This window comes from Crocuta crocuta, unplaced genomic scaffold (assembly GCF_008692635.1).
Source record: "Crocuta crocuta isolate KB4526 unplaced genomic scaffold, BGI_CrCroc_1.0 scaffold43, whole genome shotgun sequence".
NCBI lineage: Eukaryota > Metazoa > Chordata > Mammalia > Carnivora > Hyaenidae > Crocuta > Crocuta crocuta.
The window spans coordinates 703,956-724,948 of NW_027529429.1; the positions used below are offsets into that span (position 1 = coordinate 703,956).

General features: G+C 46.6%; 3 protein-coding genes across 3 annotated transcripts in view; 2 read left to right on the forward strand and 1 right to left on the reverse strand.

The window, feature by feature from the left end:
- Nucleotides 1-2,025: 2,025 nt before the first annotated feature.
- On the reverse strand, nt 2,026-6,906 carry ARFIP2 (ARF interacting protein 2). Its single transcript, XM_077759546.1, has 8 exons — nt 6,763-6,906; nt 5,841-5,981; nt 5,486-5,582; nt 4,647-4,765; nt 4,239-4,460; nt 3,554-3,711; nt 3,234-3,408; nt 2,026-2,790 (listed from the first exon to the last, which is right to left on the reverse strand). Exons 2-8 carry the CDS (start codon nt 5,937-5,939, stop codon nt 2,635-2,637), a joined length of 1,026 nt encoding a protein of 341 aa, XP_077615672.1. The 5' UTR covers nt 5,940-5,981; nt 6,763-6,906; the 3' UTR covers nt 2,026-2,634.
- A 113-nt stretch (nt 6,907-7,019) lies between these two features.
- TIMM10B (translocase of inner mitochondrial membrane 10B) lies at nt 7,020-7,877 on the forward strand. The gene is made up of 3 exons (XM_077759547.1): nt 7,020-7,095; nt 7,272-7,367; nt 7,541-7,877. Exons 1-3 carry the CDS (start codon nt 7,057-7,059, stop codon nt 7,715-7,717), a joined length of 312 nt encoding a protein of 103 aa, XP_077615673.1. The 5' UTR covers nt 7,020-7,056; the 3' UTR covers nt 7,718-7,877.
- Nucleotides 7,878-20,861: 12,984 nt separating this feature from the next.
- DNHD1 (dynein heavy chain domain 1) overlaps nt 20,862-20,993 on the forward strand; it is a 78,118-nt gene continuing 77,986 nt past the window's right edge. The window contains 1 exon segment of the mRNA XM_077759548.1: nt 20,862-20,959. Within this exon segment, the coding sequence (XP_077615674.1) occupies nt 20,899-20,959 (61 nt within the window). The 5' untranslated portion in view covers nt 20,862-20,898.

Sequence of the window (20,993 nt, forward strand, 5' to 3'; positions counted from 1 at the left end):
GGGAGCTGCCTCAGCCCGCGGGTAGGGGAACGCGTGAGCCGGATCCCGGATCCACGATCTCTGCCAGCTGCCTCCGGCTCCCGACCGCTCCGAGGCAGTTCTCAGGGACTGGGGTGAGGCTCCGTCAAGAAAACGCAGCTGGGCAGCAGAAATTTCGGACTCTGGGAACCGGTCCGGGCCCTCCAGGAGGTGCACTTCCCAGCTTTCTTCGGGGGCTCCTTGGGAATATGCTAGCGTGTTCCCTGCTGCGCAGGGGGACACGGGATAGTCTGTACCTCTGCATGGATCTCTAGGCGACAGAAGGGCCCCCAGGTGGAAGGGCAGTACCCAGACCGCTAGGAGAAGGAGTGGACGGGGTGAAAGGTGGGGGACTTGATTTGGCTGTAGGTGAGGAGCCCCCTTGCGAGGAGATTATGGTTCAGACCATCCAGCGACTCCCTTCCACACTCCAAAGACCAGAGCAATTCAGTCATCGCATTGTGGAAAAGCAGCCCCGGTGGAAAATAATAAAAATTATAACAGTTAACAGGGACTGAGTGCTTATTATGTGCCAGACACATAACGAATCACTTTACATATATTATCTCCTTCAATATTCATAATCTTAATAGGTATCTTCTTTTATTAGATGTGTTTTACAGCAGAAGAAACTGAGGGCCCTTGGCTCCCCAGACGTTAACCCTGATCAGCTAACTCAGCTAGAAAGCGGTGTAGCCAGGGTTAGAGCACTGCTTTAGATCTTGCCCNAGATGACTGCAGGCTGACCAAAACCCAGAAAGGCTGCCTGGGAGCTGCAGAGTCAGTGACAAAGAGCAAAACCAGGCTGCGGATCTCAGGTCTATGAGAATCTGCTGGCTGGGTTGTCCCCTTCTTGCAGCTCTCCAGAGGTAGGGGAGAACATTGAAAAATCTGGAGCTCTCCTTGGCCAAGGAGCACAGAAGTGATGGTACCTGGGCCCTGACTGAGTCAAAGTGCTGTTGGAGTGCTTTCTTGCCCCACACAAGGTTGATAAGGGTTCAACACCTGGGTGCACCCTCAACCTCTCATCCACTTGATGAGGTCTGGCACCCAGCACAGGTGCTCTAATGTTTGTGAATGAGCCTCAGGGTTCATGCTTGCTTTGGGGTTTTGGGCCAGGGCGACTAGACTACCCAATGTGAGGGAGCCAGGGTCTGTATAACACTATTTCAGGCTTCATGAGGACTACTTTCTCAACCATAGATTTCTCCCATCCCATCAAACTTGTGATTGAAAAAGCTTCACAGCTCCCTTTCTCCTCTAAGGACAAAAGTTCTTAATGAGCCTGAACAGGCCCAGTGCAAACCCTCGCTGCCTCACCTCTGTAGTCATCCTCTAGCCACTCCCCTTCCACTTTTCATTCCAAAGTGAATTGCACTCTGGTTCTATTATGGCCAACACATATACTGGTATCTCTGCCTAGGTTGCTCTTCTCCCTACTCTTTGCTGGCTGTGCCTATTTGCCATTCGGGTCTTAGTTTTCAAGTTGACATCTCATCTCTGCTCTAGTCTGGGCTAGACGCCCCTCCTCTGCACTCCCATAGCTCCCTGAACTTCTGTATCCTAGTACTCATCACTGTATTGTAGTTGCCTGGTTACTGGTCTCTATCCCCCACTAGGCCATGAGCGCTGTGGGCAGGGACTGTGTTTTATTCACTGATGTTTCCCCAGGGTCTAGCGCAGTGCCTGGCAAATAAAAGCACTTAGTAAATATTTGCTGTATGAATGAATGGATGATGAAGGTCAGCGGGCCCAACCCCCTCTAGGCCCTGTGCTTTTAAGACCATAGCTATCTCGGTGCTGTCCTAAAGAGCAAATAAAGCTTAGGCTCCAGATGGGGCTGGGGGAGGAGTAGGATCTCGAGACTGTTTGTGAAACCTGTGACTTCAGCTATCTGGCCTCTGCTCTTCTGACTTGATAGGATTTTGGTGTATGATCAGACTGAGTACTTCTCCACCCAGCCCGCCCTCCTAAAGTCCCCCCTCCACAAATTGACCTCACTGGGCCTGCTTTTATGAAAGGTTTATTCCTAGTGCTAGGTCCCAATCTTCCAGGGCTCTAAGCACAATTAAACTGGGTGGGTAGGTGAGGGGAAGCCCATTCAGATGCAGGGCCAGAAATGGGGCTCCCCATTATCCCCACCCCTTTGGTCCCAGTCCCCTCCTCTGCAATGGGGACGCATAGAGGAGGGACAAAGGGTATTGGAGGCAACATCATTGGCCCTGGGGAGCCCAAGAAGAGCTGCCATTGGCTGACAGGGCCTTTTGAGGCTCTGCCATTGGTCAGGGGGCACACCCCAGGAGCTGGGGATAGGCCTGAGGAGTAATGCCATTGGCCAGGGAGTGGTTTTGTCATAGCCTTTGGCTGTGGAGTGGAAGGAAAAGATCTGGGAATGAAGCCCAGTGGCCAGGAAGATAAAGGACAGGGCAGCAGCTGCTGGGCCTGCAGGCCCCCTCCCTACCACAGCAGTTTGGGCAAAACTGGTGTGAGGCCCCAGCCAGGGAAAGGGAACCCAAGCCAGAGGGCTGGTGGCAAGGGATGTCCCATGTCCAATCTCTCCCACCCTGGGACTGCCTCTCCCAATGTCCTTGATAGCCAGGTTTGGCTAGGAGCAGCTCACTGCTCCTCTAGCCAGGAGGGCTTCTCAGCGCCTGGAGGCCGCAGCTTGATGTTGAACTGCTGCAGGGTCTGCTCCAGTTGTTTCTGGTTCCCAGCAAAGTAGGCTGACACGGCATTGTGGAAGAGCAGCAGCTGCTTGTGCATCACCTTGATCTGGGGGTCCAGCAGGGTCAGCTGAGACTGGACTCAGATGCTCTTCTTGAGCCTGAGCCCAGACCAGGGGTACATGGATTCTGCTCTGATGATGCTTTTAGGGTGGGGGCTGAACTCCACTAATGGAATCAAAGGATAAGGGCAATCTGATGGGAGAAAGCTGACTTGATTCGCTGGGCCTGGCGTTCTGGTACCCCAGCCCAGGGTTGGGGGCGATTTTTCCCAGTTATGTTCCTGGGATCAGCAATGAAATACTCCAATAGAAAAGGGTCAGGGATTGGAGGGTGGGTGACTGAAAAGGTCCAGGAGGTGAAGGGGCTGGGGGAAAGATCTCACTTCTTAGCCAGGCTGCATTTCCCCATCCAGTGATGGGGAGGGTTTTAGGGGTAGGTCAGTGTTACAGATGGGGAAGTGGACTGGGGTCAAAGGGGTGGGGTTGGCACCTTGTTTTCTTCCAGGAACTTGAGCTTGATGGCCACATCTCCCCGCAGCTTCTCATATTTGTCCCGATGGGCCTGGAAAGTGGCTTGGGCGCTCTCGAGTCGACCACGCGTCCCTGCATCCCGAGGGCCTAGGCTCAGCTCCTCTAAGTCTGTTCGGTAGGCATCATATTCCAGCCTGGGGAAGGGGTGATACAGGCTGGTCTCCACCCCTGTGTCACACATACTCTTCCTTTCCTTCCTCAATTCTTATAACCCCAAAGCTCAAACTTCCACCCGTGCCAGCCAACTCCCAAAACCCTGGGCCCTGCTGATGCCCACACCTGGCAGCCTCATACTGTTTGACAGTCATGAGCGTGTCTTCCATGGTCTTGGTGACCAACGTGTTGATGCTAGAGACAAAGAAGTTCACAGCCCCTAGCAGTGTCTCTCCATTCTTGCACAGCAGCTTCTGTGTCTCTGCATTGTAGCCAAATTCCTCCTGAAGGCAGAAGAGGAGGACAGCCTTGAGTAACAGTTCCTACCTGAATCAAGCTGTAGGGCCCTCATTCCCCTCCTCCCCAGGGAGGAAACAGCCATTGAAACTGGAATAACAAAGGACTGCCTCCAGCAAGGCTCTCTCTTAGCCAGAAAGTTAGTGGGACCACCCAGAGATGCCTAGGGTAGGAATGTGGGAGTGGGATTCTCAGATAAGTTCACAGGACTAGAATAAGGAAAGCTAGTGCAGCAGGCAAGGGAAGGGCTCTGATTAGGCCGAGCACTGATGCAGAAAAGGGTTACTTGTGAGGCATCTAGTGTGTTGTCTCCCCCACCCCTCCAACTTCTGAACCTCTGTACAAACCCTTAGGCTGCCTCCACAGGTGAGTGCTGCCGGGGGTAGGGCTGGGCCCACCCTGGAGGGGTTCTCCCTCTGGGCTGCAGGAGGGAGGGAGGGAGGGAGGCTGAGGGCTGACTGCCTGGGAGGGCCCGGGCCCAGTCCCCCCACCCTCTTTGGCCTGACCAAGGCACCTGAAGCTCTGGGGACTTCTGGCTGAGGTCAGCAAAGGCGTCACCTAGTGCATGCTGGGTCTGCAGCAGGCTGTAGAGGTGAGCTGTCAGTGCCCGGCCCAGCTGCAGGACACTCTCATACTTGCGCTTCGTCTCACGCAGCAGCTCAATCTGCAGCTCCAGCTCCAGGTCCACGGTCCGGGAGCCTCGGCCAAATCGTTCTGATAACAGCTGCTTTGTGCACTGATTGGGAAATGGGGGAATAGGTCAGAGACCTGCCCCCCACCCCCCACCCCTGCCCCTCCAAACTGGTATCTACCCTAGCATCCCCAGGCTCCTAGTCTCAACCGTAGATGGAATAGTGGAATCCAGATGGGAAAAGGGTAGCCAGGGGGAGTTTGGGGAAAGGGAAAGGTGCTTAAATCCCACCTTATATGTATTGATGCCCCATTTCTTGACGATGTCAAACTTCTCTCCAGCGATGCCCCGAGCCACCTCATCTCCAGGGCCAGCAGGAGTGGTACTGTGAGATGGATGGCGGCCAGACCCTAAAGGACCAAGTTCTCTGACACCAGCCTCTCTCAGATATAATCAAACGTCTCTGTGGCTCCACCCATACCTCCCACCCAGCATATGAAAATTCCTTCCCTGAAGTAGCAGAAACTACAGACAATGAGATTCTCCTACTCACTAGGAAGAACTCATACTTTGTCCCCTGAGACCCAAACCCCAATATACATCTGGCCTCCTTCTGAGGTGGTGATGGGGGCTGGAGTGGGGGAGAGAGTTGCTGGTGTATGGGGACAGAGGAAACTGAAAACAATACATTGAATATGGGGTGGCAGGTCAAGGATGGTGGATCACTAACATTCCCATGTGGAACCCTAGTCAGTGTGAGATTCAGGGACTTTTGCTCCTCTAAGCTTTAGAGTCTAAGTAAAACTCTAAGAAGCTTCAGAGTTCCAAATCAGGCTCAAGCTCTAGAGCATGGAGAATTTCTGTGAAACCAGAGTTCTTAACATGATTCAGGTGGTGGTAGCAGAGAAAGGACACATTGACACATGTAGGGGCTAAGTGGCAAGTGGGAGCAGCTGGACAACCCTGGGCACTAGCTTTGGGCTGAGGACAGTCCATATGGTTCATACTAGCACAAGTTCCCAAGATCTCCAGACATAATTCAAGCTTTCTTTGACATATCCTATACTCCCCAGAATCATTCCTCTCTCTCTCTGCACTAAAGCTTCCTGTCCTGTTCTGATCATTCATACCTGTGGGGATAAGTCCATCACCAGAGCCCCCATAGCCACCAGACACAATGCTGGTTTCATTGAGGTTGGGTCCCGACACCATCACCTGCTGGAGGTCCTATAGGCCAGAGAAGAGGGGGGCTTCAGGAACATAGGGGCAGCTGAAGCATTTAGGGGGTCAGAACAAGCTTGGATTGAAGCATCACAGAGAGAGCACACAAGGGAAGTCTGCATAGAATCAGAACGAAGATTTGTAAAAAGATTAGAGGGAGTTAGAGAAGTTAGGGGAAGGCTATTGGAATGGGGTGAGAGCCCAGGGCTTATGATTTGGGATTCCTAAATTGAAAGAATATGGAGAAGAATCAAACAGAAGCACCTGTTCCAGCCCATCATCCTCAGGAAGCTGCCCCGCTTCACCGTTCCCATGGATGGGGATCTCCATCGTGGCTGCCTTCCCTAGGATCCCGTCCGTCATGGCTAGGGAAGGGATTGGAGTCAAAGTCTCCACCCCAGCGCCCTGCAAAGCCCAACAGAGACAGTTCTGGAAACTGGCCAGTACTCCAGAAAGAAAGGTCTCCTTGCCATTTCAGAAGTTTTAGAGGTTGTCCTAGGACTTGAGTATTCTGGGGTTCAGCCACCACTCCTTTCTTCTCATGGATATGTATTTTTCCTCTCCAAGGCACATTATTTTTACACATGCACACCAAAGCCCCAGGTGTCTTCTCGTGAACCCTCAACCCCACCAGGGGTTGAGGTGTTCATTCATGCATTCAGTCATTCGACAGACATTTAATGAGTGCCTACTATGTGTCATGCATTATTTGAGGTGACAGCAGTGACCAAGAGAGATAAAGTGTGTGCTGTCTTGGAGCTTATCCCCATGCATCTGTTTCCCCTCATCAGATTAACCCCTTTCCAAGGCTCAGGAGCCTACTCCTCCCATTCAGGTATGTTTTTCTTTGCTTGGCCTTTCACACTCCTGTAGTGTTTCTTCCCCTTTTCTTCAGGTGGTCTCCTCCTCCTCCATCTCATGCACCTCCTCTTCCTTGGGCCCTCCCCCCCAAGGCCTTAGTTGAAGCAGTTGGTGTATGTTCCCGGCCTCTGGGAAAAGCCTCTTTTTTCCAGGACATAGGTGATCCCTTCCAAAGTCAGTTATGTCCCCCAGGTGTGTGAGTCCCCGCCCCCCCTACACCTGGGCATCAGGTGTGTCCTCATCCTTCCCCAGAGCTCAGTGGCATCTTTCCCTCAGGGCAGGTTCGTGCGTTCAACTTCCCCTCGCCCAAGTATGTCCTTCTCACCTCCGGCCGGGCCGCTCTTCCCCTTAGGGCGCCAGGCCCGGGCCGCGCGGGGACCTCGGGCTCCAGTTCCCGTCGCGATCCTAGCAGCAGGTCAGGGATTCGGTGGAAGTGACGTCCCCTCCCGGGCAGAAGAAGCCGGCCACGTCGCAGATTATAAGGGCGGAAATGATGTTAAAGCCGGGGGCAGGGCGATCTTTGAGCCAACCCCTCAGTCCCTGTGGAAGGAGGAAAGATCACTTCCGGGGCGTTACCAAGAAGCTGTGGGGAAGTGACGTAGGGTGCGCCGGTGGCGCGATGGAGGCACAGCAGCAGCAGCAACAGCAGCTGAGAAACGTGAGTGTGCCCTAAGTTGCTGCAGGGTCATAAGTTCAGTCAGCATCCTTGTACGTTTGGCTGGAGATCTGAGGGCTGAGAACGTCGGACTGCGGCGCGGGGCCCTGTGAAATCTCGGAAGACGCGGCCTCGAGTTAACCCCTTATCGCTGAGTTCTTTGTCCCCTTTTCTCTTAGTTGCGGGATTTCCTGTTGGTCTACAATCGGATGACGGAACTCTGCTTCCAGCGCTGCGTGCCCAGCCTGCACCACCGAGCTCTGGATGCTGAGGAGGTTAGGCGGGGAGCTCAGTAGGGAGGTGCGCCGAAGACTGTTCCCAACCGCCACTCCCCGTACCTCTGTCCCTGGCCTTTCCACGACCCTCACCCCTAGGCTAGGGATGGGAAGGAAAGAGACGGACCCGAGAGGACACCTTTGGCCTCTGCTTCACCCTGTCTTCCTTCCAGGAGGCCTGTTTGCACAGCTGTGCTGGAAAGCTGATCCATTCCAACCACCGCCTCATGGCCGCTTACGTGCAGCTCATGCCTGCCCTGGTACAGCGCCGCATCGCAGACTACGAGACTGCCTCATCTGGGCCAGGTGTTGCTGCTGAACAGCCCGGAACCTCGCCGTCAGGCAGCTAGCCCTCCCCAGCCCCGGGAAGGGAGGCACTGGATGGACCCTCAAATTGAAGGAGCCAGTGGACCTTGGGCTGGATGCAGCCTTTATGTAGAGTGAGGGATTGCCTGAGAGCTGGGTGCTATTGCTCCTTTCCCTGGAGCCAATAAACCCGCTTTTACTCTGTTTGGTTTATGTTCTGGGCAGGCGGCTTTGCCTACTTTATTGGCACCATCCTTTTCTGTCCGTTATTGCATATCTGCTGGCCTTAGCCCTGTCAGTGGAAAAATTGCCTTCTATGTGTAGAAGATTCCCGGGCACCTGGTTAAAGCAAGGTCTGTGGGTACAATTTTAATATTGGTAATAGCAACAGGAAGTTGGTTCCTGCCCAGATGACAGGGAAAATGAGAGCTTTTTCTAGCTGTCCTTCACTTAAATCTGTCTGACTTAAATGGCTCATTTGTGAGCCAGATATGCATTCATTCATAACTATTTTTTCATGGACTCTATCTTACAAGAAGAAATTCAGCTAAATTTAGGGAAAGGAGGAGATATTTAAGGACAATAGATTAAGAAATCACAGGGCTTTTAGGGAACGCCTCTTGGAAAGTCAGTATCCCAGAACAGAGATGAAACCTATAAGAATTTTGGGGTGTTTTGGAACTTCAACCATTTCCCCAAGTTGTTACTTTCTATTTTCTGTCTTCCGCAGGATGAGCAGTATAGCCTCTAAACAGAAAAGGTCTATGTGCTTGTCTTCAGGAGCAGTCAGAAAGGGGAAACTTGAGGGACTATATTCTGTAATAACAGCCAGATCTGAGGGAGAGGAACCCAAGGGAGAAGTAGATGATGATGATGGTTATGGGGGGAGGGGGGGAAGGGATAACACAAATCCTCGGGACCTCTTTAATGTTACCTGCATGTCTAATCTAATTCCAGCTCTTCCATCCTTTATACCACCTTGTCACGCAGTCTCTGTTCTTTCTATATTGAGCCTCTCCATTTTCCTCTCATTATCGCCCTCCTGGGGGAATTTACTTCTGTATTCACCAGTCTGAATGGCCTATCCATCACTGCATCTTCTTGCTTCCTTTGCATCCTCGTCCTCATTGTGTCATTCCAGTTGTTTTATCTTTTCTGGTCCTCTGTTCAGGCTGCTAGAGAAAAACATAGCTGTGTAATAAGTGCCACTGAGTACTCCAGGTCTCCAACCTCAACCAAGCCCTCACTACCAACAAGCAATCCTTTTTGGGTACCTGGTGTATTTCCTCTCCTAATTACCATGGCAGTTATTTTACACCTTCACTGCTCTCACCCCCCATTTCACCCTCAACTACCCCCATCAGGTGACCATGTTTTATTTTTTATGGAGGAAATGGAAGCTTTTAGACATTGGCTCCCACAGTCATTTAAAAAACTCCTTACAACCACACACAAGAGACATTTTTCTCCCCTGTGTGGATTAGGAAGTTGAAATTCTTTAGTAGCAGACCCTATATTAGAATAAAGACCTGACTATTTTTTTTAATGTTTTTTATTTATTTTTGAGAGAGAGCATGAGTCGGGGAGGGGCAGAGAGACAGGGGAGAGAGAATCCGAAGCAGGCTTTGTGCTGTTGGCACAGAGCCTAATGTAGGGCTTGAACTCTTGGACCGTGAGATCATGACCTGAGCCAAGATCAAGAGTCAGACACTTAACTGAACCACCCAGGTGCCCCTAGATCTGACTTTAAAATCCCATGTTCTTTTTTTTACACCAGGCTGCTTCTCAAAATATCCATTGAATCACCCAATTTGTATGCGCTCTTATGCTGATATGTCTTAGTTATTCTTTATAGCAAAACTATAAGAGGTAGTATTCCCACTTAATGGAAGAAGCAAGAATCCAGAATGTACCAGAAGCCCATCTTATACCTAATTACTGTTTGAGAAAAGTGGCTCCAAACAGCTTTTTGCCTCTTTGGCTCTTTATCGTGAACAGAAAGTTTTGTTAGGAATGTAGCAGTTGCTGACCAGGAACTTCCCTACTGAGTGGCTTCATGTCTACTCAATAGAGTTCTCTCCTCGGAAAGTACAAGTGCAGGTGAAACCACTTGTAAATGTAACAATTCCAAGATGCGGGGAATGGGGATCTGGAATATTGTGCTGCTGCTGAAAGGACTATTCCGCTTGGACATTTGTATGTATCCTTGTGCCAGTAAATGTCCATTGTGAATTGTCTGGGTTTCCATGCCACTTAATTATTACTGCTGGAGAAGGGCCAGGAACAGGATCTGTCTGGGCTCTAAAGGCTATGTTCTTTGAACTTGCAGAGGCTTATCTTTGCTTGCTTATCTGTACCCAACCTGTCCCTAGGCATGGGAAAACAAGTATCTCTCAATCTAATCCATCATTTAATCCCTACCTTTTTTATATCATCTTTCCTCTCTGTTTATAAATATGCTCAGTACTTAGGAGAAGAATCCTGCTGTTACCTATCTATAGTCACTGACAGTTCCTTCAGGTCTTGCCATAAAGTGATAGCCGTTGGCATAATGAAAACAATGTGATGTTTCAAGCACAACACAAGAGTAAGTGTTAACAAAGCTTTATCCCTTATACATACTGGTGACAGCGTTCATGTTCTTCCCATTCATTGTAGCTTCAGAACTTAACTCATTTGCAAAGTCTAATTCCTTTGAACCTATTCAGCTATACCACAGTCTCATTACTGTCCTTAGTAACCACCAATCCTACTTTCCTCTAAGTAGCTAGCCCTTGGTCTTCCCATCATTCCTTTGATGGTTTAATGTTACATGGACAGTCCATTCAGTATTTTGGTTTCTTGTTCCTTGACCCAGTCTCCAATAATTTTCACTCTCTCTTAGCCACCCACTCCCTTAGTTATGTCCTGGCCATTGTCATTACCCCAAATTAAAACACTATTACCAGCATCTTATTCACTGACTGTATTCCTTCCACTTTGTTTATTGATCTATTTCTCCAATATTATTCTGTGATTTCACTGGAGCATTCAAGCCATTGATTCTACCTTCTCTCCATTAACGCCTTCTGTTAATATCTTTCGATTCCTGTCCAGCTTAAATCCCAGTGACTCTTGGAACAGGCTAGATTTCTTTGTCAATTCTTTTTTGGAATCAGATAAAATGAGACATTTGCCTATGTTTGCATTTGGACAGCTAAAAGCCCAAGGAAATCACTACAGAGCAGATTTACATCACAATGAATTCATGATTACCAGTGTCAAATGGGGTCTCAGCCCCTATAATCCCACTATTTTCTAGTCTCTCCCTCTGCAATGACTATTTCAAACCAATATTCTTAAACCTTATTCCCCTCACCCCATTCTCTTAAGTTTTCTGCAGGTAACATTTTTTTTTTTTTTAATATTTTTATTTATTTCTGGGAGAGAGAGAGACAGCGTGAGCAGGGGAGGGTCAGAGAGAGAGGGAGTCACAGACTGAAACAGGCTCCAGGCTCTGAGCTGGCAGTCAGCACAGAGCCCGACGCGGGGCTCGAAGCCACGAACCGCGAGATCATGACCCAAGCGAAAGTCGGACGCTTAACCGACTAAGCCACCCAGGCGCCCCTGCAGGTAACATTTTTTAATTTATAGGTAAAAGTAGAAGCTATCAGTTGGGAGCTGCCACAAAATGTTACAACAAAACTTGGTCACCCACCTACATCTGCATCATTCTCTTTCCCTCACACCTCTTCAGGCCAGTGCCTCTTCCTGCTCTGAATCCTAGTCCGTCCTTCTTTGGGAATCTCTGACGTAGGTTTTTCCTATTTTACTATATTCTCACCATTGTTTAAACATGCTAAAGACTTCCTGTTACAACAAACAAACCGCCCTACCTTATTTTCCCTTCAGTTACCATCCTGTTTGGTCCCTCTCTATACCTTAACTTCTCAAAACAGTTGGATGCTTTTTCTCTCTCCATTCCCATTCATCCACTCAGTCTGTTTTGACTTCTACAACCTTTATTGAAACCGTTCTTAATAAGGTTACTCTTGCTCACCAAGTGACTTTCATGTCTCTGAATTCAGTGATGGTTTCCCAGTCTTCAGTTTACTTCACTTCTCAGTACCATCTATTACTATTAACTAGTTCCTCATCATTAACAGTCTTTTGTTGGTGTCCGTGATTCCACTCATGGTTGTACAGCTACTTTAACTGCAGCTTCATAGCCTCTGTTGAGGCTCACCTGCCTCTAGCCTTTACATCTAAACATTTCTTTAGGGCCTTTTCTTTCTCAGACATTTTTCGAGAATTGTTTCCTCCCTATTCTGAGCTTCAATTACTGATGACTCCCAGATCTCTCTTCTCAGTTACTTGATTGACATCCCCACTTAGGTGTCTTAAAAACAGCCCTAGCTCAACATATTTTCCTCATCAATTTTCATTCTATACGTAGTACTCCTCCAGTTGCAGAAGATAGGAACCTCACTCATCCCCTCACTCAGTTGCCAAATCTCATCAATTTACATTTTACATTTCTAAATAGCCCTTGATTCTGTCTGCTTCTCCCCATCTTCACAATCTTCCGTCAAGGTTACTGCAATTGCTACATTACCTTATGTCCGCTTTTGCATCACTCCAATCTGTTTCTCCATTCTTAGGCCAGAAAACACAAACTGATGCTTAAAACCTTGTAATAGCTTCCCATTCTTCTTAGGATAAAACATATTCTACATGTGACCTGTAGGCCTTGCATGATCCAGCCCTTGCCCACCCTAGTTTTATCTTATTGGCTGTCAAACATTGGACTGTCAGTACTGTTTGTTGAATTGAATTGAACCACACCTCTCTTGCTCCCTCTCTGTGCCCTAACCACATTGCCTTCTCAGTTCTTCTAACCTGTAATGTGCTATTCCATCTCAGGGCCTTTGTACCTGCTATCCCCTGGCTTGCAGTGCTTTCCCCCGTACTTTACATAGTTAACTTGTATTCATTCTTGAGTACTTAGCTCAAATGCTGTTTCCTCAGATAACTCCTCCTAGACTCTAGCTCCCATAATTCCTCATGTTTTTTTGCATGTAGCACTTCTAACAGTTGGTAATTAATTATCTACCTCATGAGGTCACAATCCATGACTGTATCGGTCACCATTGTATCCTTATCATAGTGCCTGGCACATAATATGTGCTTGGCAAATATTTATTGAATGAACATCTTTGACTTTCCTCCCAGCTCAGTTTACTATTTACATATCAAGAGTTAAATCTGCATTTAACTTTTGACCCTTTGCCAATGATTTGGAGGTGTTTTTCATTCAAAACCTCACTGGTTGGTATCTTCTACTCTTAATATTCACAGATCAGTCAACACCTGAAAGAAAGCCTCCATCTGGAGTGAATCAGTCATTCTAGTTTCCACTCACTTTCTAAGTATTGTAGTTCTGCCTAAATATTTTTTCAACCCTTTCTTTTCTCTCCATCTCCTTTGTCACACCTTAATCACGCTTTCATCAGCTCTTCTATAGATTACAGCAGCAGTCATCTTTCTTTCTTGAGCCTGGACACCTTTGATTAGCATTTAGCTAAGGTATACGTAACGGACTAAAAATGACAGTGACTTACAAACTTTTATTTCTCTTTCAAGTAAAAATCTAGTCCAAAACTGACATGACATCAGTCAACTGAGAACCAAGCTACTCATCAGCTTTCTGCTTGTTGTATCCGTGTATGGCCCTCAAGTTTGTGACCCAAGATGGAGTTTTACTTCTCACACAAACATTCCAAGGGGTAGAATGGAGGAGGACATGGGTGAAGGGGCATGCCCTCCCTTTAAGGACACATTCTAGAAGTTGCACATCAGAACTTTGTCACGTGGTCAGACCTTGTCACAAGGGAAGCTGGGAGATCTCACTTTATTCTTGCTCATTATTTTTTTACTCAGTTAAAAATTGGGAGTTCTGTTACTAACAGTGAAGAGAATGGCTATTAGGAGATATCTACCAATCTATTTTCCATATTAATCAAGAGTGATTCTTATAAAATATAAATTTAACCACAGTGCTCATCTACTTAATGCCTTCCATGACCTTCAGCCTCTTTAGCTTCATAACAGTCTTTCTCAGGTAATCAGGTTTCAGGTGATCTCTCTGGCCTCATCTTCAACCCCCTTTTCCTCAGTTTTTGATTCTCTTACCCTTGGTTATAAAAGGGTCAATTTATTTGTGTTGCTCAGATACATCATGCCAATTCTGGACTCTTTCCTTTTCTGAGTGTGCCCCACTTTTCATTCATATATTCAGTACTTCACAAATACCTGAGCAACTGCATTTTCTAGCACTGTTAAGCCCTGCAGATGCAGAGGTGAATGAGAGAGATGCAAACCTTGTTCTCTTGGAATTTAACATAGGTATGGTGAAGGTCAATATAGAACGAGTAATCACAACTGTGGTGAATGTTACAAAGAAGTATGTGTTGTGATGGGAACATACAGTGGTAGGAACATACTTGGTGTGGGGAGTGAAAGAGAGCTTCCCAGAGAAGTGATTTGGAGGCTGAGATCTGAAGGATGAGTTAGCGTTAACCAAGCAAAAGATAAGGAAAAGGGCTACCCTCCTTTCCTTCATGCCTTTGCTTAGATGTCATCTTTTTATTAAGGCTTGTTCTGATAACATTTAATTTTTTTTAATGTTTACTTATTTTTGGAAGAGAGAGACAGACAGACAGTGCAAGCTGGGGAGAGGCAGAGAGAGAGAGGAGACACGGAACCTAAAGCAGGTTTCAGGCTCTGAGCTGTCAGCCATTAAAAGGAATGAGATCTTGCCACTTGCAACAGTGTGGATGGAGCTAGAGAGTATTATACTAAGCAAAATAAGTCAGAGAAAGAAATACCTTATGATTTCACTTATAAGTGGAATTTAAGAAACAAAACAGATGAACTTTGAGAAAGGGGGAAAAAAGGGAAACCAACCATAAGAGACTCTTTACCATGGAAAACAAACAGGGTTGATGTAGGGAGGTGGTTAGGGATGGGCTAAATAGGTAATGGGTATTAAGGAGGACACTTGTGATAGGCACTGGATGTTAAATATAAGTGTTGAATCACTAAATTCTACTGAAAACAAAAATAACATATATACATACACACATACATAGATACATACATTGCAACCCATCCTCTCCTTAGACATTCCTGATCCTCTCTATTCTGTTTTTCTATAGCACTATCATTTCTCACATAATATGTGATTTACTCATTTTGTTCTTTGTTTTTAATTCTGAATCAAGATTCTATTAATATTTGGTCATATATTGCTATGATTATATAAAATTGTTTATATTGGCATTGTTTCCTGTAGTGTTTTACACACATTATTGTTATTTTTTTTTCTGTAAGATTATTTTGGGCTGTTATCACACATAAACAGTACATAGTGTGGACTTTTGGAATAGGCTTGTTTTATCATTTAAACAGGAACTAGGTTAGGATAGAAACCATTATAGGGCTTTTGCAGGTAATTCTCTTCCTTCAGATTCAAGGTATCATTTTCATTCCCAAGACTAGTGATATAAATTCTCTAAATGTGATTCTACTGAAGAGGGTGAAGATTAAGATCAATAATATTTCTATGGAAATTGAGAGTTTTAAATCATACCCTATGTGTTGTCCAGTCTTGTGACTCAATTATATTCTGCCTAGGTTCTATTTATTTTTATTTGTACCTTTTAGTCCCCTTCACCCATTGGTGAAATGGTAAAGGAGCTCATTTTGTTTATCATTACTTGTATCTCCCGCTAGAATTTACATTCTATAAATCATAAATTAGGAATTTTGACAATGCTGTTGCTTTGTACACTGATGTAACCAAACACCTAAAATAGTGCCTAACAGAGTTGGTGCTCAATAAATATTTGCTGAGTAAGTGAAGGCAAGAAAGAGTTCTACAGCAAAGGTCTAGAGCTTGGCTTTAGAGAAAGGAGGAGCATCTCATTGATAACAGGATGATGGAGGAATGGATAAAGCAAATCTAAGTAGCAGGTTTTTAATTTGGTATTGGGAGATTGAAAGAGTTTTGTTTTTTTAAACATTCTTTTTAATATACTTTTTTGTTTATTTGAGAGAGAAAGCATGTGCGAGGAAGGGAGGGGCAGAAAGAGAGAGAGGAGAGGCAATCCCATCTGCATCAGTGCAGAGCTCAGTGTGGGGCTCTGTGCCGCAAACCATGAGATCATGACCTAAGCTGAAATCAAGTGTTAGATGCTTGACCAACTGAGCCACCCAGGTGCCCAAAGAGAGTTTCTTTTAAATACTATGTGTGATGGTTTTTATGTGCCAACTTGGCTAGGTTACAGTGCCCAGTTATTTAATCAAACACCAATCTAGGTATTGCTATGAAGGTATTTGATAGATGTGGTTAACGTCTATAATTAGTCGACTTTAACAGAACCTATTCTGAATGAGGAGGGTGGGCTTCATTTAGTAAGTTGAAGTCCAGAAGAGCAAAACAGATTTCTCAAGAAAGGAATTTTGCCTCAAGACTGCAGCGTTGGAGTGCGTAGGTGGCTCAGTCAGTTAAGCGTCCAATTCTTGGTTTTGGCTCAGGTCATGATCTTGCAGTTTGTGCATTCGAGCCCCGGATCAGGCTCTGCAGCTGGTAATGTGGAGCCTGCTTGGGATTTTCAGTCTCCTTCTGTCTGCCCCTCCCCTGCTCATGCTGTCTCTGCCTCTCTCAAAATAAATAAATAAACCTTAAAAAAAAAAAAAAAGACCACAGCATTAATTCCTGCCTGTGTTTCCACAATATTGACCTATCTTACAGATTTTGAACTTGCCAGCCACCACAACCATGTGAGCCAATTCTTTAAAATAAATCTACCTAGGGGTATGCCTGGGTGACTCAGTGGGTTAAGCATCTGACTTCCTGGCTCAGGTCATGATCTCACAGTTAGTGAGTTTGTGCCCTGTACTGGGTTAGCTCAAGCCCTGCTTCAGGTGAGCATGAGCCCGACTTAAGGTAAAAAACAAAAAACAAACAAACAAAAAAAACCCAAGCCCTGCTTCAGATGAGCCTAGTTTTTCTCCTTCTCTCTCTCTCTCTCTTCCTCCCTCTCAATTGGCCCCTTGTGAGATTTTCTCTCTCTCTCCCTGTCTCTCTGCCTCTTGCTCACTTGTGCCCTCTCTCTCTAATAAATAAAGTAAAATCTATCTACCCACATATTTACCTATGTGTGTGTGTCCTATTGTTTCTGTTTCTCTGAAGAACTCTGAAACAGCATCTAATTTTTTTTAAATAGGTGAAGTTATCATTGGAGAGTAAAACAAAATGGAAGATGAGAGAGTACACATAAGAAATAGTATTTTCACATAATGGAAGAGTAGATTGACAAAAAGAGTATAATTCAAGTTTTAGGCAGTGTTGAGGGCTCAGTAGAGGCCACTGAACAGGATTCCCTTCTGTCCTTGTTTGTCTGGAAAACCATTGTTTTAGGGTCATGAACTTCAAGGCCTTCTGCGACTCTGGGACTCTTCTTTGCCCTTTCCAGGAAGGGCTGCTGCCCTCACTGAACTATTTTGTCTTGTCCACCTTGTCCAGCACTTGGTAGAGTGCCACAAACAAAAACACACAACTTTACTGTGCTTTATTCTAAGCATTTTATGCACATTAACTCATTTAATCCTCACAGCAATGGTGTTAGGTAGATACTATTATTACCTTTATTTTATTTTTAAAAAAAAAATTGAAATGGAGGCAAAATACCCTACAACTAGTGAGTGGTAGGTTTTTGATCCAGACAGCCTGACTCCAGAGGTGATCCCCTTTCTCATCAGTGAAGACTGCTATACATTTATACATTTGTTCCTTAAATATTTTCTGATCACCCACTCATGGTGCCAGCACCATGGGGATGGAGCAGAGAGCAATCAGAGTCTCTGTCACCATGGAGCTTATGTTTCTGGTCAAGGGAAATAGACAGTAAGCCAATAAGTATTTATGTGAGGTGACATTAAACACTGGAGAAAAATAATGCAGGGTAGGAAGGGTAAGGAAGGTGGGAAGTGTTGTTATTTTATTCTGGATAGTCAAGAACTCATTGATAAGATCTCTGAGCAGAGACTGGAAATGAGGGAATAAAGCCTTGTGGACATCTGGAAGAAGAGTGCTTCCTATGGTATAAGCCTCTCATTGTCCCCTTCTTTCTTTGCTAATAGAACTCTTGACTTTTATCTGGGCACATGGCCCCTGAAAATAAAAATCAGATTTTACAGCTTTCTTTGCAGCTAGGTGTGCCCTTGTGATCTAGTGATCACATTGCCAAATTGTGCCCTCAACAGTAAAGATGTGCCCCCCTAGGTGTGCCACCTGGGTGGCTCAGTCAGTTAAGTGTCTGACTCTTTGATTTTTGTCTCAGGTCACAATCTCACAGTTCATGAGATTAAGCTCTGCGTCAAGCTCTGGGCTGACTTCTTGAAATTCTACCTCTTTCTCACTGCCCCTCCCCTGCTTGTTCTCTCTCTGTCTCAAAATAAATAAATAAACATGAAAAAATTATTTTAAAAAAGTAAGGCTGTGCCTCCTACTTTTTCCTTCATTGGCTGGGGTGGGACCTAGCAGACATGGTGGTGAGCTCTCTTGGATGTGGAAGACCAGGACGACCTTCTTGGAGAAGGTAAAACAACCAAAAGGCTGACATGTTAGCCAGCCCTCAAGTATTTATACTTGGGCAGTTATTTAAGAGGAAAAAGTAAACTTCCATCTGGTTTAAATCACTGTATTTTGGGGTCCTTGTGTTGTTACAACATATGTGGTGGGCAGAATTTTAAGATGGTCCCAAATTTCCCACTCCTTGTGTGCATATCCTACATAATCACTAGGACTATGAGTATGACAGCTTATACTACATGGCATACTTGACTGTAAGAAAGCAATATTACCTGGGTGGGTCTGACCTAAGTACATGAACTTTTTAAAGGCAGGGAGGTTTCTCTGTCTGGATGCAGAAAGATTCCAAGCTTGCAAAGAGTTTGAGGCACCGTTGCTGGCCTGGAGATGGATGAGCCACATGGCAAAGAAGGTGGGTGGCCTCTAGGACCTGAATGTGGTTCCCAACATCTGATGCCCAGAAAGGAGACTGGGATCTAGTCTTACAACTGTGTGGATCTGAATCCACCCAGCAAGGATGAGCTTGGAAGAGAAATTTCCCCCCTGCCTTCAGATGAGAACTCCGCCCAGTCAACCCCTGTTTCTGATACCCTGAGCAGAGAACCCAGCCAAGCCATGCTAGATATGGATCTACAGAACTACGAGGTACTAAATGGGTATTTGTCTCTAAGCTACTTAGTTTGTGGTAACTTGTTACATAGGCACAGAAAACTTGTACAAAAGCTTATATGTTTCCTAACTGATATACAAGCAGAGAAGTACATAGGCTCTGAGATGGGAGCATCCTCGGTGTAATCCAAGCACAGCTCCAGTGGAGTGAATGAGGAGAGTAGGAGAGAAGGAGAGATAGCAGGCAGCTGATCACATAGCAGCTTGTAGGCCATGTAGGACTTTGGCTTTCACCATAGGAAATGAGATAATAGGGCATTAGAGAGTTTTAAGCAGAGGAGTGACAATAGCTGTTCTTGAAAAGGGTCACTGGTTACTCTGAAAAGAACAGGTTGTAGGGACAAGGGTGGAAGGAAAGAGTCCCATTAGAAGGCTATGGAATAATCCAGGTGAGAAGTGATAGTGACACAGACTAAGGTTGTGGCACTCAAGGTGATGAGAAATTGTTGGATTCTGGATAGATTTTGAAGCTATAGCCAACAGAATTTGCCAAAGGATTTGACACGGGAGGTAGGCTGAGGTGTGGGAAGGGAGGGACGGAGAGAGAAATCTAAGGTGACTCCATGCTTTTGACCTCAGCAACTAGAAAAATGGACTTGTCATTTGGGGAAGGCAGTGAAAGGAGCAGGTTTCTTTTGCCATGGGGGCAGGTTTCTTTTGCCATGGGGACGGAGGTGGTAGTTAGAAGTCTGGTTTGGACACTTTAAGATTTTAAGTTTGTAATACTTATCAGATATGCAAATAGAGCCATTAAGGAGGCAGATGGACATACAAATCTGGATTGCAGGGCAGAGGTGGGACTCTTTCTCTCTTCCTCTCTCTTTCTTTCTTCCCTTAAATCATTTAGACCTTCCCACCCCCCATTTTGGGCTTCTTATGATCAAGGATTTTGTCTTATTAGGGGTTTGCTTGAGGGGGTGGTGGTGACGTGGGATTGGCGGATATGTGGATGGGGTGCACGTAGGGTCTCAAAGACGTAACTTACTGGTACCTGGCGCTAGCTTAGACGTTCAGGGAATACATAAATAGGCACATGGATCACACTTTCCCGCGATGCCCTCATGGTTGTTACTTTCCCAAATCGACAGTGTCATTTCTTTTTCAGACCCAGCCAGGCTGATCACCTGTTCCCAAGGCATGTGGACAGCCAGCAGGTTTGGTCTGGGCCGCAGTGCTTCCCTGTCCTCGCCCTAGCCCCTTGCCCTGCGCTTGTGCGACCTCGGCCCCAGCACCAATGCCGACTCCTCCCCTTTCTGGCTCTTCCGGTGTTCCGGTGTTCAGGGTGTTCCAGAGTTCTGGGGTGAAGGCTCGAGGCTCTTGGGACCCTGTAACCGTTCTAACAGCTGGGAGGGGATGCAACTGCGGTTAAGTCCAGCTTGTAATCTGCTTCCCTTTGCCTTCAGACCTTCCTTGCCACTGCCCCAAGTAAGGTGCCCTCCTCCCGCACTCCCATGGACCCCATGCCCCTCCCCCTGTCCTCCCCTTCCCTCTCTCCCTCCTTTTTCTCCTCTCATTCCTCCTCCTCCCCTTTTTCCTCCTCCTCCTCCTCCCTCCAGCGTGGTCCTTTGCCACTTTTTCCTCTCCACACCCCCAACCTCATCCCCACCATGTAGTTCTCTGTGCTTTCTGTCCTCAATAGCACCCCTCAGCCCATGGGCAGATGGGCCTGGGACTTTGCTGCCACAGAGTGACCCCCGGATCCTCCCCTTCAGGCCATCCCCAGGCTCCACTCCCAGTGACAGTTCCTTGCTGTTTCCAAAGTTCTCTGAGTGAGCCCCTTCCGGATGTTCATCAGTTTGTCTCTGCAAGTGATCACTTCTCCGTGTGCCGGTCTCTGTGTGGGCAGCTGTGAGTAGAGTGAGTGAGCCTGTACTTGGGCCCTCAGTCCCAGTTTACCAGTTTCTCCAACAGGCAATTAAGATGAAACCTCACCAGCACATCAGTCTCTCTTCCCTTCCATTGCCTGTACCCCTTACACCAGGTGAGGGGGACTGCTTCCTGGGTGGTGGGAAGGA

What these genes read in the sequence shown, in the direction of transcription:
- ARFIP2 (XM_077759546.1), bottom strand. Translation starts at nt 5,939, where the DNA reads ATGACGGACGGGATCCTAGGGAAGGCAGCCACGATGGAGATCCCCATC. An exon ending in AGGATGATGGGCTGGAACAG is followed by an intron (nt 5,583 to 5,840) that starts GTGCTTCTGTTT and finishes TCTGGCCTATAG; the next exon opens with GACCTCCAGCAGGTGATGGT. An exon ending in GGGGCATCAATACATATAAG is followed by an intron (nt 4,461 to 4,646) that starts GTGGGATTTAAG and finishes TTTCCCAATCAG; the next exon opens with TGCACAAAGCAGCTGTTATC.
- TIMM10B (XM_077759547.1), top strand. Translation starts at nt 7,057, where the DNA reads ATGGAGGCACAGCAGCAGCAGCAACAGCAGCTGAGAAAC. An exon ending in AGCAACAGCAGCTGAGAAAC is followed by an intron (nt 7,096 to 7,271) that starts GTGAGTGTGCCC and finishes CTTTTCTCTTAG; the next exon opens with TTGCGGGATTTCCTGTTGGT. An exon ending in GAGCTCTGGATGCTGAGGAG is followed by an intron (nt 7,368 to 7,540) that starts GTTAGGCGGGGA and finishes TCTTCCTTCCAG; the next exon opens with GAGGCCTGTTTGCACAGCTG.